We start from the raw sequence: 24,843 nt of genomic DNA, 5'->3' as shown, positions 1-24,843 counted from the left end.
TGAGCTGGGTTAAAAATAAGCTTGCAAAAAGAGTGTTATTTTTAACCCGGGTCAGTCCCCTGCTTGGGTTCACGGCGCGGCTGCCCAGGCTCTTACGTGGGTGTGCTGGCTTGGAGGCACGGGAGGTGGCAAGAAGGAGCTGTGGGGGAAACCGAGGGCTGTTTAAAGCAGGAGCGCCCTGAAAGTTGCTTCTCAAGTGGATGTTCCAGCTCCGAACTCGGCTATGGACCCCCCCTCCATACAACTAGTCTTCCTAAAAGCCGTTTCCAGGACAAACATCACTGCTGACAAAGCTCCAGCAATGTTTAAGCACTTTTTGGTGGTGATGCCCTGTGTGGCTGACCTTTCCCGGAGTAAATTCTTTTCAAGTCTCGTATTTGCCATTGGTACAGCTAGCTTTATTCAGAGTCTGGCTCGAATGTTTAAAATATGTTTAAATATGTAGAACAAGAGAAAATAGTTGATGCAAATGACACTTTAGTTTTGCTTTGCAAGGTGTATTAAAGATAGATGATCAAAGATTTGGAGGCTCATACCGTGCACAGCACTGTAGATAATTCAATATTTGAATCTCAGCTGACATGATGTTACGGCATTTAACCAATCTGTGGTGTCATCCTGCTCTCCTGCAACTCGGAAAGGGGAAAAATTTTGGACCATTTTGGGGGGTCTATTTGTTGAACTAAAATTTGTCTTTACTTCAGGGGGAGATGGAAAGCTGAATGACTCTGTTGGGTGATCGAGATGGATTTAATCCTTTCAATACTTAAAGGGGGCTTATAAGAAAGATGAGGACAGACTGTTTAATAGGGCCTGTTGTGATAGGACAAGGGGTAATGATTTTAAACTAAAAGAGGGTAGATTTAGACTAGATATAAGGAAGAAATTTTTTACAATGAAGGTGGTGAAACACTGGAACAGGTTGCCCAGAGAGGTGGTAGATGCCCCATCCCTGGAAACATTCAAGGTCGGGTTGGATGGGGCTCTGAGCAACCTGATCTAGTTGAAGATGTCCCTGCTCACTGCAGGGGGGTTGGACTAGATGACCTTTAAAGGTCCCTTCCAGCCCAAACTATTCTATGATTCTATGATTTAGCTGCTAAATGTGCTGCCTGCATAGTGGTGGGGAGCAGCTCTGCATCCCCCCAGGGCTCTGCCATGGGGCAAAGGACAGATCGGGGCAGGCACGGGCAGCCCAGAAATAGGAAGCACAAATTATTCTTCTGGAGGAAAACTGGCTAACTTTGTAGACTAATCAAAGTTAATAAAGTATTTGACTTCAGTTGCCACTGTATTATATTTTGGGGCATGCAGACGCAGCCCCTCTGGTGTGCCGATGCTTTCACAGCGTACCCCAAACAGAAGAATAATGCTGCTGGCAGCTTGAGAGGCAATTTTCTTGCAGTATAACACAGGTCAGCTCAGCTTAGCAAAAATGCTAATTACAAATCCTTGATGACAGAAAGTTAGGGAGCTTACAAGGAAAGGTTTAATAAACTTCCAAAGGGATGCTGGTTCCCTGAGTTCAATACTGAGGAGTTGGGCTCTAGGTTTTAGCATAGATTGCCGCCTCTTTTGGGGCAGACAGTGGGTTTGAACAAGTTTGCAAACAGCCCCTTCACCATTTGTGTATCAGCGGATGGTCTCTAAGTGTTTCATGCTGATTCCCACCCTCAGCGACGTGCCCTTTCCTTGCGCTTCAGCCGCAGCTGCGTTGCACAGACAAACCCCAAGCAGGAGCAGCCCGGTCCTGCGTCTCAGACTGGTGCTGGCAGAGCAGGCAGCAGGCAGGCAGCGTGCCAGCAGCACCAAGCACAGCCAGGGCTCTCCTGGGTTCGTTGGGCTGGTGCAGCACCTTCAGCCGATGTGATGGTGCAGTGCAAGGCCCAGCTTTGGGGGTTAGTTTTGGATCATTTTTGAAGGAAAGAGAAATATGCATTACAGGAATTGTCTGTGTGGTTTTTTGTTTTTTTTTTTTTTCTTGGTGTATCATCTTTCATGGAGCAACTGAACTATGAACGCTGCTGGAGGATGGGACAGCCCTTGCTCTGGGCCATTTGCAGAAGTGCTGCAGGTGGAGGACACTCCAGGCAAAGCCTTCGAGAAGGCCTATCGTGACTTTTCATAGACTAAAAGTGGCATAGTTGTAAGGACTTGTCCCAAAACTCACAGGAGGTGTGTAACAGGCAGGTACATCATTTTCCAGAGTCAGAGGCAGTGCTCATACCGTCAGGAGCTGAAGGCTAAAACCTGCTCTGGAGAGCAGCTGTCATGGGATTTGAAAGAGCAGGACAAGCTCTCCTGCCTCTTCTCTAGATAGCAGTTGATTTAACTGGAAAGTTTGGAGTATGGAATGTCTTTCGCGTTTTTATATTTTATTTTAAGTTGGACTTGAGCAGTGAGTGCTTGCTGGAAGATCCTGCTGTGACTTCATTAGGTGCTCAGCATTGTGGGGCTGGTGGCACAGCTCAGCTCCCAGAGCAGAGGAGCTCTGCGGGAGCGCTCACTGCAAGCAGCAGATCAAGGAGACGTGAGGGTGCAAGAGGGCCGGCACGCAATGATGCTGTGGGTACATCACCAGGAGGAGCAAGATTATTTTGAATTCTTGCAGTGTTAAACCGTGCCTTTCACACCACCTGAATTGGACTAAAGGTGTTGAGATTGATCTCTAGCGTAGTTATGAGTTATTTATTGGGGGGGTGTAGAGCATCTTAATTGCGTTAAGTGTTAGTGTGTCTGATCGGGGTGTCTCTGCGATGCACACACACAGAGCTTTGAGAACGGCCTCAGCACATTTGTCATTCCTGCATCTGCTTGCCAATATAAATTTTAAGCATGCATCAGGCAAGACTTTGCACACCAAAAAGCAAGCCATGCAGTTTGTGTTTCCATGGGAGGGGAGGGATCTCCCATTTCTGGTGCACTATAATTTGTTAGGAAGTGAACTCTCTTGACTGGTTTTTATATGTGCAACTGGTGTACGTGGGTTTCCTATGCTTTTTTTTCTTACTCCAGACACTTTATAGGCTTCATCTTCATAGACCTGGTATCATCAGACTGATATATGCTTCAGTGCTCTTTGTATAGTGTGTAAAATCCCATAGCCTCTTATGGGAAATGCCGGCAATTCTGCATCTGGCGTTTTCTGAGCTTTTCCTTGCCCACCGCCTCTTGTAGCTGAAGCTCTGTGCCCCATGCGAGGGGAAAAAAGCCGTCCTGCCAGCCCGCTCCTACTGCAAGGAGAGCCGCGCACCCCGAGTTTTACGTTGGTGTGATGCAGGCAGTGTCTAAATGCGGAAATCCTTGGTGTTACCATCACTTGTGGTTTTGTCTTGTTTGCTTGTGCCTTCGGAAGTGCAGGAGACTCCAGGGTAAAAAAAGCGTGAGCCTTGGGGAGGGGGGAATGGGCATTTAATCACCCAGGAAAAAGGAGCCTCTGCATAATATCCGTGCACATCAGATGCTCAAATGCATGGCGAGGCGGTGTGAGGCACGTCTTGGAGTCCTCTCCTCCTGCGAGGCCTTGGGTGCCACATTGCACTGTGAAATGACTTTTTAAACATACCTTGCCTCCTTTTCCTCATGCCCTCAGAAGCATCTCCCCATGCACGATTACAAGGTAAAGACAATGCAACCTGTTTTGTTTGAAAGTGTCACTGGTTTGGCGCACACAACGAAGTGGGTATTACTGCTTTTGTTCCTTACTGCATACGTGGTGCTTTTTCCATCTTCAAAGCATTTTCCAGCCATGAACTAAGAGCACACGCATTAGCTGAGAGCACACACCCCTCCCTAAGCAGCTGATGCCGGGCACATCCCAGGAAAAACTTCCACAATGTGACACACCACTTTTGATGCAAATAAAATGACGCCGTATTCCATCAGCTCTATTAAAAGTACTTAAGTAATTGAATTAATGAAACTTTAAAAAGCCTTTAAGAGACAAATGTGATACACACCTTTCTTCTCACTTTTTTTTTTTATTTTTCCCTGTTGAATGTCTTTGGTTTGCTTTTTTATTTGTTATCTTACTGTTTGCTTTTCGATGTGTGGTTTTGCTGGGGTTTTTTTGTGTTACGGTAGCAGATTTCTCTACTTTGCAGCATTGGTACTGTTACAGTTTCTGCAGCAAAGGAAAGTGTCATCTGCAAAACAGCATGAGTATGACTGGAGTACCTCATCTTTCATATTAATTTTTGCCAACATTGGGTTTTTATTTCCATTGCGTTCATTTGCCTTTGCTGTGCGTGCCTGCCTTGCCCCCTGGACTGTGCTTACCTCTTACATCTTCAACCCGATTTCCCACCTTCATGTGATCCTTCACACTTCTCTACCATCCTTCCAGCTGTGGATGTCCAACATCCAGCCCCTCTGAACCCACGTTGGCTTTGTTTTTCTCCCACCATCCCTGTAGCCAGCTTGGGTATTTCTTCCTCCTTTCCCTATAGCTTTTCCTTGAGCAGGGCCAACCTTTCCTAGGCAGACAGTCCGGGTGAGGCGGGATGAGATGACATGCTCCGCATAGGACAGAACTATTGTCCAGGGCCACGTGCTGAGCTTGCTCACCCTGCCTTTTGGGGAAAAAGGAAACAGTGGCCCCAGAGCTGTCCTATCTAGCTGACTTTTTTGAGTGGCTTCAGTGTGGTGAGAGGCCATTGATGGAGCTTTCTGCTCCGGACACTCCCTGATCGGCAGATAGACAGGACTATCTGTGAGCTAACTGCAGCCAAGGCAGTAGTTCTGTGACACCCAATTTCCAGCCCAGTTTTGATTTTTTTTTCAGGCTAAACTTAAGCATTTTGGGTGCAGCTCACTTTTCTTGCACTCTTTGCTTTTTCAGGTGAGGCAGATGAAGAAGCCTTTGCTGAGGAGTGCAGACGGAGAGGACAACAAGCCCTGCCTTTCCAGCCGACCAACCCTCGCCTGCTGAAGTCTCACAAGCCTGCCAGTTCCCCCAAATATGCCTATCATTATAATAGCGATGAGGTGGAAGAACAAGATAGAAGCCGGGTTACAAGCAGCTTGGAGACCCCTTTTTATTTATCAGGTGTGCACAAGCATGTTGATGAGAAATGCGCAGAAAAGGATCCATCAGCTAGTCAAAAGCCAAAAGCAAAAAGCCAAGCAAGAGGTTGTTGCTGTGTGTTGACTTAATGTTAGCTCCCCAGTAGATAATAAACGGCAGCTTGTGTGCCTTCATCCTGCGTTAGCTCTGCTCTTCAATTTAGTCTAGATTCACAAACGCCCTGGGATATTCAAGGATCCAGGGCAAATATTGTTATGCTGCTGAAGTGCCTGTGCTCTTTGTTCTTAAAAGTGAAGGCCTTTTAGAGATTAACTAATCACAATACTTTGCACATTCATTTACTTAAATTGTGCTTGGATTCTTTGTTGAAGGAGAAGTTCAGCAACTTGATATTATTTCTGGAAGCTGCAATTTTAGGCATCTAAATCCTAATAGAGAAGGCTGAGACTGTTCAGGTGAACGTGGAAGCATGGCGATTGTCCCAGTTATTTTTGGAAATAATTAGTCCTTTGATATATTTCCTGTCTGTAATGTTTCGGCAATATAGTCCAGAGGCTATCTTGGACAACAAAGTCCTCATAACTACTTGATTTAATTTGAACCTGTGGTCAAAGATCATTCAGGACTGCCAGGACAGGTTTTTCTGAAACATGAAGATGCCTTTCTACTTGGGTGCCCAAACCAAGGGCCCTTCTCAGTAGTGCTGAATTAGGTGAAGTGCTGGGAAGTGTGAGCATATGAAGCTCCTCAGGGTAAACACAGCACATGAAAAACATGCACTGTACCCCAAAACATGCACCCACGTACTCCCAGTGCTGTACCAACTTCTGCTGCATTTATGAGCCTTTAAATCTAACACTGTCTTCTGTATGGAAGACCTAAAGATATCATGTGGGATGACAGCTTGAAAAAACAGAAACATTCAGATAAATGTCTTCTGGATCAGTTGCTGGAAGTGTTTTCTCTTTAGGGATGGCTAAGTTGAATCTTTTCTTTTTAAAAAACAAAACAAAAACAAAAACAAGTTGAAAACTTCTCTACAGAAGCCTGAATGTAACCTCTGGGCTGATGTCCTGAAATCTCCCACACAAGGGTTACAGGTTTTGTCTCCTGTGTCTGTAGGCAGCAAAACAAAACCTTGGCTCTGCATTTGGAGACTTGAGGTTCTCTGCAATCATAACAATACTTTGTAATGGTTTCCAAAGAGCATCTGAGTTTGACATGCTTCTTGCAATTTTTGGAGCAATTTTTAAGATTGCTTAGGACTTTTTGCTGTGAATCTATGCTCCAAGACGCACAAGTTTGCAATTAAAATGAATTTCCAGAAGTATTTGTGCAATCACAAAATCCTCTCTTCTACCAGTAGGTTGTGAGTTGCCATAAAAGATTCAGGGTGAAAACTTGACTGCAGTAAGACTAAGATTTTACTGTTGCTTTAAATATTTTGCCTGCTGTTCCTCTGACGGACAGGGCTGCTGAAGGACTGGTCGAGTCAGTCATAAAAACCTACGTGAGTGTCTTAATCCCTCCCTGGGAAGTTTGTGCACGAGCCCTGGCCAGAAACGCCATTCTCCTTCATGGGTGTTCACCTCTGCCGACTGCCTTGCCCAGCAAGCAGGCTTCACCGGCGCAGCTCTGTAATTATATAGACCACTTGCTCCCGCTTGGCTTCTCGTTGATCACTGCAACAGCTGCCGTGCCTGCACGGGCCAGCGGTGGGAAAGAATAGCATCTTCTTCTGCCTTGGTCCCCAGCCCACTCGATTCAGTGGGAAATAGTTAAGTTCAATGGCCTCAAACCGGGCGCTGTTCCACCTTGAATCAGGCGGTTTTGCCACCGCTGGCGTGTGGCCCTTGGCAGCGAGACTGCACGGCAGTTTTAGACGTTGTCCCAGTTAGAGCACCTCAAGCAAATCCTCAGTTGGTAATGATTCACCTGCAGTGAAATGGTTTGGTTTTTTTTTCCCAGCTCGAAGAGTGGGAATGTTTGAGTTTTAATTTGTCAGTCTGTAGCAAATTTAAATGAAGGAAAAGGGGATAAGTTTCATCTTGACTACGTGGTGGGAATCCCTCTGGAAGTGGCCCTCTCTCTCTAGCGCCCAAGGAGAAAGGCTGGCCAACTCGTTTAGACTGGCAACCGATATCCAGAGGTGAGATGAATCCTCTCCTTAGTCAGGATTTCCAGTCATTACAGTGGGTATTTAATAAAAAAATTAGAGTTTAATTTGATTCTCCATCTAACATTGACACTTTGCGTTTTAGTAGAAATTGCTCTGGGTTTCATACTGTTCCTGGTTTAGTAATGGCCTTTTAGAATAAAACTTCACCTCTTGTGCTCTGAAGTCACTGCATAGCTCAAACAGTTCTCTAGCTCCAAACAAGTAATTTTTTAATAAGAATTCAGATACTGCAAGTAATGTGCTCCCTGATTCTATGATGTATGGCTGACTGGTGGTATCCAAGCTGTGTCAAAGTGACATTAATGCCAGCAGAGACCTGGGGGTTGCAGCCATTAATGGTAGAGGTAGTGGTAACTGCCCCTAAAAAAACTACTCCTCTGGATTTGAGAATTTTGACCTTTATCTAGCAATAATGGTTGAAATGTTTAATTGTTAAAATACTGAAAAACACATGATACGAAAGATCATGATACGGAAGATAATATTGCAAGGTTTGCTCTTCCTTTTGAACGAAATAGCTTGCATTAACCTAAAACTTACAACATTAATAATTCATTTTTGCCGCATTTTCATCCCTGAAGAGGAAACCACTTTAAAAGAACTAGCTTAACTAATCTTGATCCTTTCCTGGCATGGATTCCTCTGCTGGAAAGTTGAGCTGTTTGTACTTTATTTCATCTTTAATGCAGTGTCCATTCTTTCTACCAATGTACAGTTTCCTGAATTACACTTTACTAACTAGTGAGATCGATATGCTTGGTTATCCAAACTAATTACTTTATAATACCCTCACATACTTCTATTTGGGCATGTAATGGAAAGAGAAAGGAAAGCAAAGCCACTGTTTTCTGTGGAAATCTAATACACAAGGAATGCTGGATGTGCGGAGATGGGAGGGAGTTCACTCTCCCTTTGCTCCGCATCCCCTGGCTGTAACTGCGTGCCAGTGGGATGGGGCAACAGCCGTCCTCTTCTGCGGGCAGAGGGTGGGAAGATTGGCTGGTGGATTTGGAGGCTGGCTGGTTGCTCCCTGGCTTAGCCAGAGCTGCCTTCACGCATGGTTTTTTGGCTGCTAGTACAAGAGCATCCTGTTACCCGTTTGCTTCCCATAGAAGGTGGCTGGGTTGCACATGGAAGGGCTTCCAAGGCTGCATAGCCTTGCAAGCTTTTGCTTGCCATGTGGGAGTAAAACCTTGGCCTCTATTCAGTAATAGTATTACCTTAATTAATAGCAGGCAAGCAGGTTGTATCTGGCTTGGTATGTTCTTGTAGCAATTCTAGGCAGAATTGGTAATGAAAATAGTACGGTGAGCAAGCATGAAGGAAGGCCCCAGTAAGTTGCTAAAGCTTTTCGGTCCCCTAAAACATCAAAGTTGGAATTACATCACTGGGTTGGCCAGTGAAACTGGAGAACTCGCCCCTTGAATTTAACAGTGTGGATAATTAAATAATGGAGCGGCATACCTAGATGGGGTGGGATGTTTTGTCACCTCAGGTCTTTACGTAAAGGCGGGTTCTCTCTCCGCGATGCTCTGTGGCATGGGCAGGAGCTGTGGATGCGGTGAGAGAATTAGTAGGTCAGATTGTGGTGTGTGTTGGGCAGTGGCTGGGGCTGAAAGGAGGGAATGTGAAAGTGTAGTGTAAAGCTGCAATTGTAAATTGAGTCACACACATGAAATTTTACTGAAGCTGTGATCTGGGGTGAATTTTTATAATGGCATATGCAAGTGTGGTCAGCCTAAAACAACAGATGGTGGCTGCAACTCAGAAGTAAGCTAGCTACCTTTGAAATAGTAATTTATTGTTTTGATTAGAGAGATATTTCAAAGAGCAGAAAATTAGAAAGTGCACTACTGAACCCAACGTGCATGCGACCTGCTGCCCTGTTAAAGCTCTGTGTGCGTGTTGGAGCCATGGCTGCTTTCCTGGTTTTAAGGTGGGCAAAAGAATGGCCGCAATCTTAGCAAAAAGTTAGTAGATCTTGAAAACCATTTTCTCTGGGACTTGAGCAGAAAGCATGAATCCCTCCCACCCCCAACTTCAGTGCTTCAGAGCCTGGAAGTGGAAGGAGGCTCCTCCAAAGTCTTCACCTTTGCAGGAGATCTTCTATAAAAATCAGGCCATGGCCTTTATTACTGACTGATATGTGTCAAGAAGCAGCAATGCTGCATGTTAATTGTTGGACGTGACTGAACACCTTGTTTCCTTCTGCTGACTCCTACGCTCTCTTGTGCTGGCAGAAGGAAGGTGGAGCAGACCCATGGCTGCTCTCTGCATCCTGGTAGAGCAGGCAGATGTCAGGCAGGGCACGAAGAAGTAGGACACCACAAATGGGTTGGGTAGGAGTGTTTTTCCCTGGACACTTGTCCCTTTGGATTGAGCGTTTGATGTGCACACCTCCCTTGCAGTGGCCACTGAAGAATGTGATGAGTTTCATAGTCAGTGACTGAACAAACCTGTGTCTTTGGGAGGTACAGATGGCAAAGAAGTAGAAAGCCAGAAGGAAAGTCAATCTGGGATGCAGCAGAGAGGCTTCCTAGTTTGTTTTGGTCTTGCTGAGTGGTTGAGGGAGTTGCTACTAAGCGTTGTTGGAAGTTGGTTTCAGCCTTCAGCAGCTTTTTGAAGGCTGGAATAGCTTCTGTGCTCTTTATGGTTGTTCTGGAAGTAGAAGAGAAGGAGATGAAATGGGAAGAGCGGGTCAGCAGATGCTGTTTGTTTTAGACAAGAATTATCCAGGTTGTAAAACAGGTGTAATTCCAAATGGTGTAGATTCTTGCTTCATCCATCTCTGCTCCTGGCGGCTGACAAAAGCAAGAACATACCAAGTTAGGCTGATATCTATCTGCATTTGAGTGAATCTGTTTTCCAAATGTCAAAGCTTGGGGAAGCTCTCAGCAACCTATCTCCCTCCACCCTTCCCTAAGACTATCTTAGTGTAATGCATTTCTAGAGTTTAGATGGCTAACAATTACTTCTAAAGGTGGAAATCTGAAAAGCCCATCTCCAAGGCCAGAACTGTTTGGCTGAAGCCAGTTCAGCCAGGCACTAACTATGGGAAATTTCTATGACCGCTTCGTGATGCTGGCGACTCACCAGGACACAGGTTCACTGCAAATTAATCAAATAGTAATGGGACTGCTGCTTTCTAATTCAGATTTTGTTCTCTCGTGACTTTGGGGCTAGTCTTGTAACCAAGGCAGCTAAATATGCTTTCAATTAGTGCTGCTTGAAGTATTTGAGTGAAATAAGCACTGAAGGGTTACATCTTCAGTGTGCAATTTTTATTTTTGCTAGGAGCTGCTTCACTTGTTTGGGTCAGGTTTTTGGCTGTTATCACCCAGCATAGCATCACTGGAGCTAACAGACTGGCAAAGTTTGACCCATCCTTTCTTCTTCGGTGGGGGTAGAAAAGGAAATGGTTGAGAGCGAAATTATTTATCACAGCAGGCTCGAAACAGAAAAGACCTGGCAGTTTTCTCTTGAGGAATACGCTGTATTTGTGCGTTATCTCCTACTTTGGCCAATCTGTTTCTGTGTGTCAGTGATAACACTTGAAAGATTTCCACTTTTCACCCTTATCATTCCGGAGGCTGGTAGGAGACCATGTTGTCAAATGCCTAAATATCTTCATACCACATTATTTTAACATTTGAGTTGTTTCATTTATAAGGCAATGAATTATGTGGCATTCATTTCAAGTCACAATTTACATTGACTCACAGTATTTTTAAGGAAGAGTTGCTAGAATTGCTATCAAAGTCTCAAACACTTGAACAAAATGTTGCAAAAAAAAAAATTATAAAATAACGGTATCAAATGCAATCATGCCTGGATGTGGAAGCCTTTTAGAAATACTGACAGTGTTTTGAGAGTGAAAAATGAGAAAATTATGACGCTAATAACCTGTTAGGGTTTAATGATCCTTTCTCAAATATCTGTGTTAATGTTTCATAGTTATTACATGAACTAGTTCTGATCAGCCGATATGATGCTGTTTTTCCCTCCAGTAAAGGGGAGAATCCTTTGACTAACACCCCTCGGATGACTGATTCTCAAGAGTCAGCACGTCTCTTCTGCCTCCATTGGCCTCTGTGGGAAAGCAAAGAGATGCTTGAGCCCTTCTGGGATGTGTGCCTTACAGCAGTTAATTAAATGCCAAGGGATCCTATGTTTGACAACGTATAAGTGACTGAGGGGCTGACATTGAAGTAAACTTCATGGATGGAGTTCCATGAACGTCTCCTAACTGAAGTTAGGAGACGTTCATGCAGTGTCCCCGGGGACAGGATTGTAGCTCAGAAGGGTGGCAGGGTGCGGGGAAAACACAGCGTCATCTGCAATTCTGCAAAGCACTGCCAGTTTTTCTCTTCCTTAAACAATAAAACTGGTTTCCACTCTACCTTTGCGCAGGCTAATGGCTCATGGCAGAATTTCTAAATAAATATCCTGCTTCTTGACTCAGATGATTGCAAAAGATTAAGTCACGCTGTTGATACAGCGTGGGAGCTAGAATGATAACCTAGGAACAGTTTCCCTTTGCTACAAGGGAGTGTATTTCCTCTCGCACAAGCTTTTGATAATGTCTCAAGTGATCTTAGCCCAAAGACTATCTCGTGGTTCTCCCAAGTCTTAAACTTAAACCGAAGAACTGCAGTTCTGCCGTGGGCACAACCCTAATTGTGCTTGGGAGGAGCTCTGATTAGGAGCAAACTTCAGCCACAGCGTGGCTTCATACTCCTCTGACCTCCCGCCACTTCCTTTTCCCATCTTAATTTTGCTATTGGTGCTAAACTGATGGAGAACCACGTGCAATGGTGACACGGCTTCCTCAGGGTCATCTCTGCCTACCTGCAGACAGAATGGGGGAAAGAAAGAGATGTCCAAACAGGCAGAGCTGTGCCCTTCCTGGGCCATTCTTCCGACTCCCAGCCCTGCCTCTCAGCTGGCTTGCAGGGGCTCCTCCGCTCCATGCTGGCCCCGGTCACTGGACTGTGCTGATTTATCAGTGGCAGAGCACTGCTGAGCTAAAAGACCCCTCCAGCTGTCTCAAAACATAACAGGGTGATTATCTGAGGGAAATGTTTGCTAGCTTTGAGTTTAGATTTTTAAGTGCACTTGGGTAGATGTGGTGTTGGTTCTGCACAGTTCACTGTCCATCTAAGTCTGCTAGCAAGTTGCATTTTACTGCGAGTTTGGAGGAAAGGGCGTGATGCAGAGCAAGAACTGTTTTTCACGCATCTTTGTGAGGGAAAAAAAACCATTGGGATGATGATCACATGGCTGGAAGCTTGTGCCTACTGAACCTGTAGCAAATAATTGTTGCTTGAACTTAATGCTTCCACGCACCATTGGAGCTGCAGTAGAATATAACCTATGGTGCATAGTTAAGCATGAGCAGGCTGATGACCTGCATATAAAATGCATATTGGTAAACACTGAGCACCTTCTCATTTACTCAGGATTCTCGGCATTCCTTAGTCTTACAATGGAAATGCAAATATTGTGGTAACTTTGACTACTGTGAGCAGGAAATGCCAGTACTTAAATAGCTCCTGCTGTATAAGTCTTATTTATTGCTTCCGTTTTGAAAATTATTCTGGTTTTGCATGTGCTCTAATTTTGAAGCTTTTCCTGAATGGCTTTGAAGTCTTTTGAAAGTTCTCCAGATCTTTTCAGACTTCAAAGATTGATAGTGTTTTCTTTCTATCCTATGTAAGGGATATAGTAGAACTGGGGATATAGTAGAAATGATAATTTTAAAAACCACATTAGAAAGCCAGACCTTTTCTTTAAGATTCCTTAAACCATTCAGAGAACATGTGCTTTTGCTAGAGGGAAAAGTCCATGAATGCTGTGAATAGTGTTTTACAAGGCATGTTTCCTCAGGACACAAAGAAGGCAGCAAGAGGAGGAAGCAGAAGCAGAGAGAGGAACAGAAGAAGAAGAAGTCAACCAAAGGGAGTTACTAAAATGGACTTCTCTGCTATGCCAATACCTTTATAATAATGACAATGTTACATTTGAGCACACCTCTTTTGTGTATATTTTTTGATTGTTCACACCGCTAGCAAGGAAGTGACTCATGTTTAAAACTGTACTAAAATTGCACTATGTTATTCTTTTTAGTTTCACGGAGTGGCTTTCTTGCCAGTCAGGTTAGGGAATTTGAACGAGGCTGATCTTGGTTAGAAGTGTGTTACGTTTGAAGATTGGAAAGTGTTACAGAATTTCTTACCTCTTCCTTCCCTGGGACTAAAACGACTCTAGTCTAGTGTTTGTTTAATTGTCTTGTAGAATATAAAGGGTCATGCGAATGCCTGTTTGTTTGGTCACTCTGGCATCAACATCAGGCCTGTTGAAACAAGAGTCCTATTCACTCATGTCATTGGGAATGGGATTGAGACATGAGCTGTTATAGGGTAGTTTATGCAAGCTTAATAAGTGACTTTTATGGTTGGGTTTTTTTCCCAAGCTGGGCAGCAAAGGTTTGTCCCTGCTATTAAAATGTTCCTTCATTTTAAATTGTATCATGAAGTTATATCCTCTGATTTTAAGAAACTTAGTGTAATGATGGTCTCCTGTAAGCACTCCTACTGATTTCCTTAAGCATAGTTGACTCCCAATGAATCATTTAGTGAAATCATTCCTTATTTTAAGTTTATTTTCAGAACCTAGAGACAAATGATCTAAGTGCTACTTTAAAACTGCTGTTTGTTTCTGCTGAGTAGGTTTTAGACACCAAACATTTTTTCAGCATCCGTATAAGATTTTATCAAGTTGTCTCTGCAAAGAACTGACACCTTTATGTATGAAAGCATTTTGCGTCAGTTTTATTGCAGGACTAATTTTTTTTTTAGCTTGAAAAGATGTCTTCAATTTAAAAGAAATATGTATTTTCTGGCAAGATTACTTCCTTGCTTCCCATACTTGTCTCATGTGCATGACACATTGCTTCTCTTAACCTTTAGTTTGTACAGAGCCCTTCCGTTGCCTTAAGCATTTACCTGCATGTTTCTCGTCAGTATGTTGCCTCCTCTTTTTAACCTCCAGATAGGAGTTAGCAGCTTATGGCTTTATTTTGTTTCTTTTGTCTTCCTCTTGCCGATACGTTGTTGATGTAACAGACTTAAACCTGGCAATATTGAAAGTCCACAGTTCCTGAAGAAACTCACTCATCCTAACATTTAAAAGATGCAGGAATGCACATAATGGTGTAAGGAAGAAGCTAAACAGAAAAATCAAGTCTGCATTCTAGCATGGTTTGATATAACAAATTCTGGTGTCTCTATCTGAACGGTTTAGCTTCAAATGCTTACATTACCCAGTGTAACCCTATGCAAACATATAACCATACATGAACTCTTGTTAGGGTATTTAAATTATGGTTAATATGAAATAAGACTGAGTACCGGTTTTCTGTCACTTAAGTACCACTTTTTTTGTTTTGTGCAGTGTTACTAATATTTAAAAATAAAGAAAATTCTCCTTTATACTTTGTCCTCTTGCATTGTACTGTAGACTACAGCTGGCATCAGTCGTTCATGTTTAGTTTCAATTAAAGTTTAGACTGTAAGCACAAGGGGGAGAGTCCGCATCCACAAAATGCCCACAAGCATACCAAGTTATTCCTTTTGCTAAATCCATGAGCAAGTCGATACAGTCCCTGTGTCAAATGGCTGATACTGGAAAATGAGGGTTCATTCTGGCTGGAAACATCACTGTAAGGAGCATATACCTCAAACGGAGCTTGCACATTAGCCATGCAAGGAACGTTCATCATGGATAATACACAACACTGAATTGCATCCCATTTAGTACCCTTTCCGTACTCTGGGAGAAGCCCCCCTCCCAGTACACATGCCAGTTTTAAGCTATTAGTGCTCCTTATTTGTTGGGAAAATGGTGCATGCTTTGGAAAAGCAGGAGAGGAGGAGGAAGGGAGAGGTGACACCAGCGTAGGGCTGGTCTCCCCCAGGCTGTCCCCGTGCTGTGAGCAGCCTCACGTCATAGGACAGAGTGGCTCCGGATCAGGAATGTGCCTTGAAGAGTTAGAGCAGACTGGGATTTGGTACATAAATATCTTCTTGACTCTTGTCCCTGTGTTAGGCTTGAAGGAGGAGGATAGAGCATTAATTAGTTAGGAGACCTGAAGGTAGGCTCTAAATTAATTAGGAAGCCTGTCTCACCAAGGGCATCCTTATCCCATTGGAAAGGTGCTGGCATGCTTGCAGCTGTGCTCCTACACCCTGTGCCTCCTGCGGGGAGAAACTCCTGGGAAACACAGAGTCCCCAGAGGAGGGAACCATGGACATAATCTTTCCTACAACTACCTAGAATCTGCCCAAGCTTGCCCAGAAATTAAGAAATGTGGGCCCATAGCCATTGAGCCTAATGCCTTCCTTCTGATCCCAGCCTGATTATGTCTGGATTTTAACTGAAGGGTAACTGCTGAACTGCGCACCGTGAAGCAGAGTTGTCAGCCTGGGTGTAGCGCCGTGCTCGTGTGCCTATGCTGCTTGCAGGACAGCCTGGACGTGGTGCCACGTCTGCCACGTATGTATGAGCAGGCACGTATGTGAGGTCTTGTATCCCAGTGCATCCATCTGCCAAAGGTGAAGGCTGCATGATGACACGGTTACTTAAAGTATGCGTTGGGGCAGGAAAAATGCAGGTGGGTGTGAGACACAACAACTGATAACAGATGATGCTGGCCCAAGAGTGGCTGTGAATAAATGTATTGTGAAAGTTGGGAAAAGATTCCTGACCATCCTACAACGCTTCTGTGGAAAAGCTGAGGACAGAAACAGAGCTAGTTTAAATACAGACCTGACGTGATTTATAAAATGTATTGCAAAATGATTCTTTACAGAGCAGATACCTGGGCTCAGAGACCCAAAATGTATCCCATGAGAAAATGAAATTATTAGGGTAGAGAACAGTTGAGTAACAGCATAATTAAAATGATACATTGAAAACAATTTTATCTTAAGATAGGAGGACACAATCACAAACAAACAAAATACCGACAGATAAGGTTTCCTGCTCCTCACTTGGAAGCTGCCACTATGAAAACTGTTTAAATTTAGTTGTTTTTCCACACCTTTTAGAGATGTGCACAGTCTGCTCTTTGAACTAAGGTTTGGCAAGACTTTGATCTTAATTAAATGATCTCAGAGCGTGTAGGTGTCAAAATGATAAAAATGTATTTTTCCAACTTTTTGCCCAGTCTCTGCTCCGTGCTGCTGCCCACCTTCGTGGGCAGCTTCCAGACCGGTAAATCCTACTTCTAGAGGTAACACAAAACTCTGTTTTTCTCTGTCAGCTTGGCTGCCTTTACAGAGACTTGCTTTTTCCCCAAATTTCAGAACCACCTCATGAGCCTTTGTATGTATTTGTTGAAATAACACACTGAGAAGAGGAGAGTCAGATACCCAGCAAATGTGCAATAATCACTAGGGAAGCACTAAACTGCCTGTTTTCCCAACCACATCGGAAATGTGTGACTCGTACTCACTTGTTCTTCAGGAATGTTCCTAGATATGTGCCGCCAACCTGGTGCCTATCAAGCGGTGGGATTAGCTTGTTACTGTATTGAATGTCACTGTTTTATTCTGCCTATGCAGAAATGTATTAATTTCCATTTTTTTCCTTTGTTTTGTGTGCCAGTTGCACAGGACTGTTTATTCCTGGGATGCACACGTTAGTCCTTCCTGCATTTCAGATCTCAGTTATCTTCCTTCATGTGCAATCCTGCTCCTTTATGTCCAGACTTAGCTCACATTTTAGTGCTCTCTCATGTTACCTTGCCTGGGGAGCACCTTAGTCCCCTGTAACTCACATATTGATGGGGGGTGCGGGGTGGTATAATTGCCTGTGATTAGGTATATTTAATTCTCCTCTTCCCAATGAGCAAGCTGGAATCTGGTCTTAAGAGACTTTTTATCACTATTTGCAAAACTTTGCTCATTGCTACCCATAGCACTGAAAACTCTAGGCAAGGCAAGGCAATTTCCCTCTCCACTGATGAGAATTAAAAAAGGGCACTTAAAGCCACATACAGATCTCAATTTTAATAAATGTTCATATTTGAAACTACGATCGATTCAGCTGCCCTGTGTCAGCACACTTTGACTTCTCACAAGTTTTTCTAGCCAAAAAGGATTAGGCGGGGTGTTGGGAAGCGTCAGGTTTGTTAAGTACCTTGTTGGTGCCCTCTTAGCCACCAGCTGTTAACTACTGGCAGCGGGAGAAGCACTTCCAAAGTGGCTGAGCTGACCCGAGATGACATTTCCAAGCGTAGAGTAGGTTACCTTGCCGCTCTCATCACAGCAAGCAGAGATTGCTCATGTCATTTGGCACATCTTGAACTACAGTGTCAAGTATCTCAGACTTTCCTTCTGCCTCTTCCAGAAGGCCTCACGTCGTCACTGAAAAACCAGCCCAAAAAGCAAGAAGTGAGTGCGAGAGAAAGATCAAAACACATGCTCTCATAACGTGTCTGAATGCTTTGATTTCAGGAAAACGCCTCCATGTCTGCCTGGAAGTGATCACAGATTTTCTAGGATGTCTCCAAGGAGGGAACGGGACCTCACGGCACTGGCTGGATGTTTAATTGCATCTCTTCAGTATCTGTTTCCATTGGCATGCACATGCACCTTTCTACTTAAATAGCACATATAATTTCTTCCATTCCTTGTTTGGGAAGTCCTCATCCTTTGGTCAATGCAGAGCAGCTTGCTTGTTCTTTAGGCTGCCAGTGGTTGCAATTTAATGAAGTCTTATGATATGGCAGGTGTTATTTTTACATTATCTCAATATTAGAGGGTTGCAGTTGGGAAAATTTCTTTACCTCAAAAAGCAAAATTTACTTCCAGGTTTTTAAGATGAAAGCTAACAGTGCAAAATAGTAGATCCTGCCAAAGCCAATATGCAAATACACCTCTTAAATGTGTTTGGTTAAAACTTACGAAATATATGTTTGTGCCTGATTTTTGGAGTCCCAATGTGTGACATCTTTGGATGATTTAATGTTAAGCTGAGCAGTGCTGGCTGCATATTGGTACGTGAGACCAAGAGATAGTTTGAAGCTTCTTTAATAGACTGCATGCTCAGAGCTGAGGAAGGGAAGGAGCTCTAAGGAGACATGAAGGAGCACTAAGCAAACACTTCCAACGGCACCTGAAAGGGACACTCACCAAAGGTGCATGACTTGATCCTGGCAGCAGATGCAAGCCACAACCTGCCATACTGGTAGTGTTGTGACAACATGGGTTTTACCGCTTCGGGATTCAAGGCAAGGAGGTAACCAGCACTAGAGCCTTCCCAGTGCTGTGAGTCACACTTTATACCCATAAAAATGATTCGTCAGCTACCTGGCCCGCTGTCCTGTCTTTGATAGTGACTAATGGTGGATGCCTAGGGGAGAGCACAGGAACAGGCTAAGCATGTAATTATACCTCACCAAAATGTTTTCCCAGCTGCAGCACTCTGTGGGTCAGAGGCTCCTGGATCCAGAAATGGTCTTTCTGTTGCACAGTATTTTTTTCCACTGACTTGTTCAATTGCCTCTTAACCTAGAAAACTGCTCAATACCCACTGTCCTATGGAAAGGGATTCTTCATCTGACTCTGTGGGGTAAAGAGATAGCCCCTGTGTTTTAAACCTCTCTCCTACAGCTTCCTTTGGCTTCCTCCCCGCCTCCATCCTGACATTGGAAGAGACACTGAACACCACATCCTCATTCACCTTTTCCATGCCACTCACGATTTTACACATTTTGCTCGTGCCAGCCTTTGGTTAACTCTTTTATGGCTCAAGAGGTCCAGCATATTGAACCATTCCTCGCAGAAAAGCCATTTCCTACCTTTGATCACCCTCTCAGGTTAGGAAAGCTTGTTAAACAGCAGCTGTCGCTCAGCTCCACAAATTGTGATGACCGCCTGGATGAGCATGACTAGCATTTTAGCAACTTACTAATACCCCGTTATCAGTCTGACAGAAAAAGGCCATGCAAAGCCCAGGACGCAGGAAGAGCAGACCAACACTTGAGACCCAGCTCTCATCCTCTCAGTCTCACCAGGCTCTCATGGGCTCTGGAATGAGAACGCATGAGCTCATGGCAGTGATGGTATCTCCAGAGCGTGGTCCCACACACCTTCACCCTCCTTCCCACCCCCTCAGACGAAATCGCGTCACGGGGCATTCCTTGGCGGCTGATGGGACGCACACCTCCTGACTCACGCGCAGCTCCTGCCGCCGCTCGTTGTTCCTCAGACTGCAAGCATTAACTGTCTCTAACTCTGCTTGGCTGGCAGGCTGGCAGCACACGGACTGTGGAGTAAGTGCTTTATTGTAAGAAGCGCCTGGTGTTGCCACTGCCGGTTTGCCTGTTCCCACGGAAAACTGGCACTGGCTGTATGATCCCTGCCAACCAGGGAGACGGGTCCAGTAACCTTGGGAAGACACCTTGCTCCTGGTGTGACACATCCCTGCACGCAGCGCCCGGAGACGTGGGCAGTGCGACTCCACGCGTCCCTGATTTCTGCAGCGCTGCCCGTGGCAGTGCAACAGCTCTTCCGCTTCCAACCCCTTCTTGTCCAACATGCAGATGATATTTCCCATCTGTAACAACCTGGGCTGTGACTTTCCCTGTTCCCCTCGGCATCTTTTGTGCAGGGACAGCTGCGTGCAAGTGTTCACTTACTGGGTTTTAGGGTCACTGACGTCATTTGGGAAATCTTAAACGTCTGGGGAGTTAGTTATGAGGAAATATCAGTGATGGTAGGGAGGATCCAGAGAGATGGGAGGGTGCAGGACATCAAGCACTGATTCTTAAAGTGCGAAGTCAAAACTGGCCCATTGATCTGACCCCCCAGAAGGCTGTCAGGATCTGTCAAAGCTCAGAGTGTGTCTGGCTCTGCAGTTCTGGTTCGGACCCAGCTCCACTTTAAATACGATTTTGCCCAATAGGTTTTCGATCCGAGTGCAGAACAGGCTCGAGTGACAGTTAAGCTCTGCTCGCTGTGCCTCTGCTCCAGCAGACAGCCCTACTGTGGTTTGCAGGAAGGTTTTTTTTGGGTGCACCTGAGCCCATGGCCTCTTTGTTCTCAGGTTTGGTGGTGGCAGTTTTTTAATCAACAAAATGACTTCCCGTGGAACCACAGATTTTTCTATCATGAATAGTTAGGAAAATATTATTCAGCTCGTGTGTAATGCAAGTCTCGGGTTGCATTAGGAGATGGGATGTGATAGAACACGATGGTAATGAGTCACCTCATATCATGTTTTACTGTGATGTGTCAGCTGAGAAAGCTAGAGAGCTATAGGTGTTTCTACCAGCCCAATTATGAAACAACCGCTGGTTCATGCAGAGATTACTAAGTTTTTCCTAGGCTAGTTAGCAGATAGGTTTAGGTCTGTGGTTTAGCAATGTTTTTGTTTAAGTTGCTAACAATGAGCTGCCTCAGAATCTATTTTCCACCCAGAAAAGTCATCAGTCTCTTTTTAGCAAGGGTTAACCTTGCTCAAAAACTCCAGTCATCAGGACAAGACTGTCTCTCTTGGCAGAGGGCAAAGTTTGTGCGATTGCCTTTATTTTAGGGCTACCTTCTGCTGGCATTGACTAGAAGAGGGTGATGATGCCATTGCCCGTCGCTGCTGTAGAACTGAGAATATGAAGGTATGATTCGGAAAGTCAGGAGGTTAGAGACTGGCCCTATACTTCTCAATTTAATCCAGAGAGTGACAGATGCCTAGACACAGGCAGAAAAACTCAAAGGGTTTTCAAGGTAGGCTTTTCATTTCCATTACTGGTGCCTGCATTGCTGGCGGTCATTAAGAAGAAGCACACAGGAGCCTTCAGGACATTGCAGCAGCCCTGGGTATGAAACTGTGTCTATGGGATGCGGGTGACGGAATTGGTGGAGACCAAGTGGTCTCAGTCCCTCTCCAGCACTGGTCTGGTGAGACCTTCAGCCAACTGCTTTGCTTCCTGCTGAAATGCCCATGGATTTCCCAAGGCTGCACAAGCAAACAGCCACTCAGCTGGGCAGTCTGGAAGTATCTGGTGTACGTGATCTGCTATGGTGATGGTGGATGAGGTTTTTTTTTTTGTAAAAATTTAGGTAAATTTTGAGAATAAGGATTTATATGTTCAACTTTTCTTGTTGTGCTGTTTATTTTGACTATGAGTGGACTCAGTGGGGGGACCGTAGTTTCTAGCCCCTCGCACAGGGGACAGATTTGGGGCAGGTATATGTTTCCTCTCCCACAGCTCTGTGGCTTCTCCCGACTGTCACTCTTCAGCAGTCCCCGTCCCTTTAGCCCTGTGTCTCTCTGCAGCAGAAAAAGTAAATTCAGTGAAATGCTCTGGGGCTTTTGCTGTGTCAGTGAACAGACATCAGGGTAGGACCTTTCCCTTCATTTTTATACTATGGTTTGAACTCCCCTTCTCTAAGTGTTGGTCTCACACCATTAACCCCTTGCAGCCCTGGTCTGAGGAGGGGGTTTCCTAGTGGGGTTGTAAATGCTTCAGAGGAGGCATCTGGGGAGGGAAGCTGAATAATGGAAATGTTAACAGACCTTTCATTACACACCCGATACATCATTACTTAATTTCTTTGCTTTTGTCTCCTATTTTTATAGGGTTTTTTTTCCTGATCAATAGCATTCATCCTACTCAGTGAACAGGCTTGATACTGTTTTTACGGTGCGAAAATTACTGTTGCTTTGACTGGCTCCTATTACCAGGTGACACTGCTTGGCAGAAAACAATGAATCTTCCTATTATTTGGAAAATAAATGTGATTTATGGGAGCAGCAATCGATAGCTGTCTGCGTCTTGCCGTCAGAGTGTTTGCTTTCTTGAAATAAGGCTTTTACATTTGGAGTATGAAGGCTGTTTGTCTAGTGCTGCGGAGCAATTCATAATATACATTTTTTAATCTCAGCTTTTATTAAGAATTGTTTTAAAGATGATGATAAAGAAAACATTTGTTGTCTTTTTAAGGGTTTGATGCCTATGTGGAAAGCAGTTGCATAGGTGTGAAGTTAAGTGTGCTGGCAGGGAAGGACATGGTATGGATGCTGGAGATGATGGAGGGAGGAGGAGGAAGGGGAAAGCTGACTATCGAGCACCTGCTATCACTTCCCTTCACTCACTGGAGAGATGATGGTCAGCACTGAAGATTTATTATTAAAATCCCACAATACTGATAGCAAAAAAATGGACCAATTTAACTGCACGGAAGCAGAACAACTTCACCTGAGAGCTGTGCAAGACATTACCTAGAGATGTCTGGGGAGGCCTATGAGGCTATTCCTGGTTTTTCTGCTCATTCTTGCTCTTTTGCAGCAACGTCTCTGCTGCCTACTTGTTGGCCTTAGCTATTGTGAACCAACTCTGCTCCCAGAGAGTGCAGGTGTGGGCCCTACTCCTCTGATGCCCGTGCTGAAAATGTCTTGTGCTTCTTGAAGAACTAGTAAATAAAGAGCTTTTACCTATTTGGGGAGACTTTTTGTGCCTTTCTTAGGGCAAAAGAACTAAGGGAGCTCCTCGTCGCTTTGGATTTTTTTTTTAATTAAAAATAGACATGGTCTTCAAGTCCCCTCAACTCTTTGGCTTGTTCCAGACTTAACAGTGATTTAAACTACAGTTCTGGTGTATTTACACAGAGAGAGGACGTTGTCTGGCTGAGTGCATATATCAGCACCTCTGCAAGCAACTACAGTTGAAGCCAAACTCTGACCTCTTCCTTGTAATTGCGTCTCCCATGCCAAGGAAGGGTGGACACAGCCCCCAGGGCAGCAGAGCTACGGGTCACCTCAGCTGGGCACGGGGACCCCACATCTCCAAGGATGGATGCTCTGGGAGAGCTGCCATGCCCCAAACCCCCAGATGCTGGAGAGCCACCCAAGTGATTCCAGTCCAGGGTGGAAATTTTCACCTCCTAGGAATCAAATTTAATCTCAGCAAATGATTCTGTCCTGCAACGCCGCTGCATAAGGGGCCATGCTTTTTGCAAAATTACTGGTGAAAGAAGCCCTGTGTCCAAAAAGGTACATCTGCATGTTTGCACAGGAAAGGATGAACACTGAATATACACCTATTACTGCTGCACAAAGGGCCAAAGACACAGGGCCCAAATTATTTCTCTGTATAGAACTGAGCTGCTCAGAAAAATAGTTAACCAAGAGATTTTCGTTAAGGTATTTTGACAAAGATGACTTTTCCCTTAGGAAGGAGGTACATCAGACGGGAAGAGGCTGATGATTAATTTTTAAAAGTCAGTTTTCTGTCAGGTATAGTTTTATTTTGGAGATGTTTTACTGTCCCTTCCTGCTAGCCTTCTTGCTCTGCTTCGGGGCTGATTTCTGGTCAAGCTGAAGTGAACACCTGAAAGTTGTTTCTTTCTCCATAGAAATAAATATGCATGCATACATATGTATATGTACCTGAAGCACCCTTCTGGATATTTTCAGCTACTTTTCTTAGGCCAAGAGGATGGATACTGTACTAGCAGCTAGGAAGCTGAGGCAATCTGGAATTGCCTTTATCAGTCGTAAAACAGTGGAATCAGCAGTTTTCTCAATATCTTTGTGCAGAGCCTTTATTTTTCAGGCCTCTGAGTTTATGTTCAGGTAGTGCCAAACACTGGGGTGATCTAATCCTGATTTGGGTCTCCTCAGTGGAACTCCTTTGCTTTATGGTCAAGAGGAGAATATTATGAAAATCTGATCTGCTACATTACATGGGGCCATATAATTTCACTTAATGATGCCTGCGTTGAAGTTATGATCTCATGGCAAACCCAGAGTGTATCTCATAGAGAAACACCCAGCCACAACCGGAATAATTATCTCTTCTAGGCATCATCCCTTACAGAAGGTACTTCAGTTTTCTCAGTTCCTCAAACAGCAGCTTCTTCCAAGCAACTGCCTGTCTGGCTGCAAAGTCCTTACACAGGTAGGACCATCTCTGGCCAGGACTAAACACAGAGTTTGTGCTGAGTTAGCTACAAGGAATGGGTTTCAGTGGGTAAAATAGCATAAATAGAGCTGTCAGGGTAGCTATAATTATACAGACTTTGATAAATATAATTACATTGTTAAAGAGACTTTGGTATAGTTTATTTCTTCAGCTTCCAAGAGCTGGATAGAGAGAGCTGTCAAAGGGAGGCCACAGTTTTGTTTCCTTATCTGAAATTAGAGCCCCAGGACACAGCTGTATTCTTGTACTTTGAAGATTAATTTAAAATGAATACCATACTTTTTATATCAGACTCTTTCCTTCTGTCTGGGATTTTCGTCACGTGGATGTACTTATTGCAGGTGCAGCTTTTCCTGCTGTCCCACTTCGGAGAGGATGTATTTGTGTGTGTTTACCTGGTTATTGGTGCAGGATTCAGCACGGTGTGTTTTAGCACTGTATTTCTAGTGATAAGTACCTTCACTGGGATAATGACACATGACTTGAAGAGGTGTTATCCATTAATTATACCAACACAGATAGTCTGAGGTAAAATTCTGGACTTATTTAAGGCTTCAGATATGTAACATAAATAAGCTATTGCTATGTGCATCATTACACTGAATCTCACTCTTAAAGGATATTTTATTTCGATCAGGAAGCAGACCACCC

At 44.3% G+C, this 24,843-nt stretch overlaps 1 protein-coding gene across 4 annotated transcripts in view; it reads left to right on the top strand.

Moving 5' to 3' along the window:
- DNAJB6 (DnaJ heat shock protein family (Hsp40) member B6) overlaps nucleotides 1-14,695 on the top strand; it is a 65,664-nt gene extending 50,969 nt beyond the window's left edge. For 2 of the 4 annotated variants that reach the window (XM_050915874.1, XM_050915873.1), the window contains exon 9: nucleotides 4,841-5,206. In XM_050915874.1, the coding sequence (XP_050771831.1) occupies nucleotides 4,841-5,154 (314 nt within the window). In that variant the 3' untranslated portion in view covers nucleotides 5,155-5,206. Of the gene's footprint in view, nucleotides 1-4,840; nucleotides 5,207-13,091 lie in introns of those variants that run through there. The other 2 variants (XM_050915875.1, XM_050915872.1) reach the window with 2 other exon arrangements.
- Nucleotides 14,696-24,843: the final 10,148 nt, after the last annotated feature.

This window comes from Gymnogyps californianus, chromosome 2 (assembly GCF_018139145.2).
Source record: "Gymnogyps californianus isolate 813 chromosome 2, ASM1813914v2, whole genome shotgun sequence".
NCBI lineage: Eukaryota > Metazoa > Chordata > Aves > Accipitriformes > Cathartidae > Gymnogyps > Gymnogyps californianus.
This window is presented reverse-complemented; position numbering and strand designations above follow the sequence as displayed.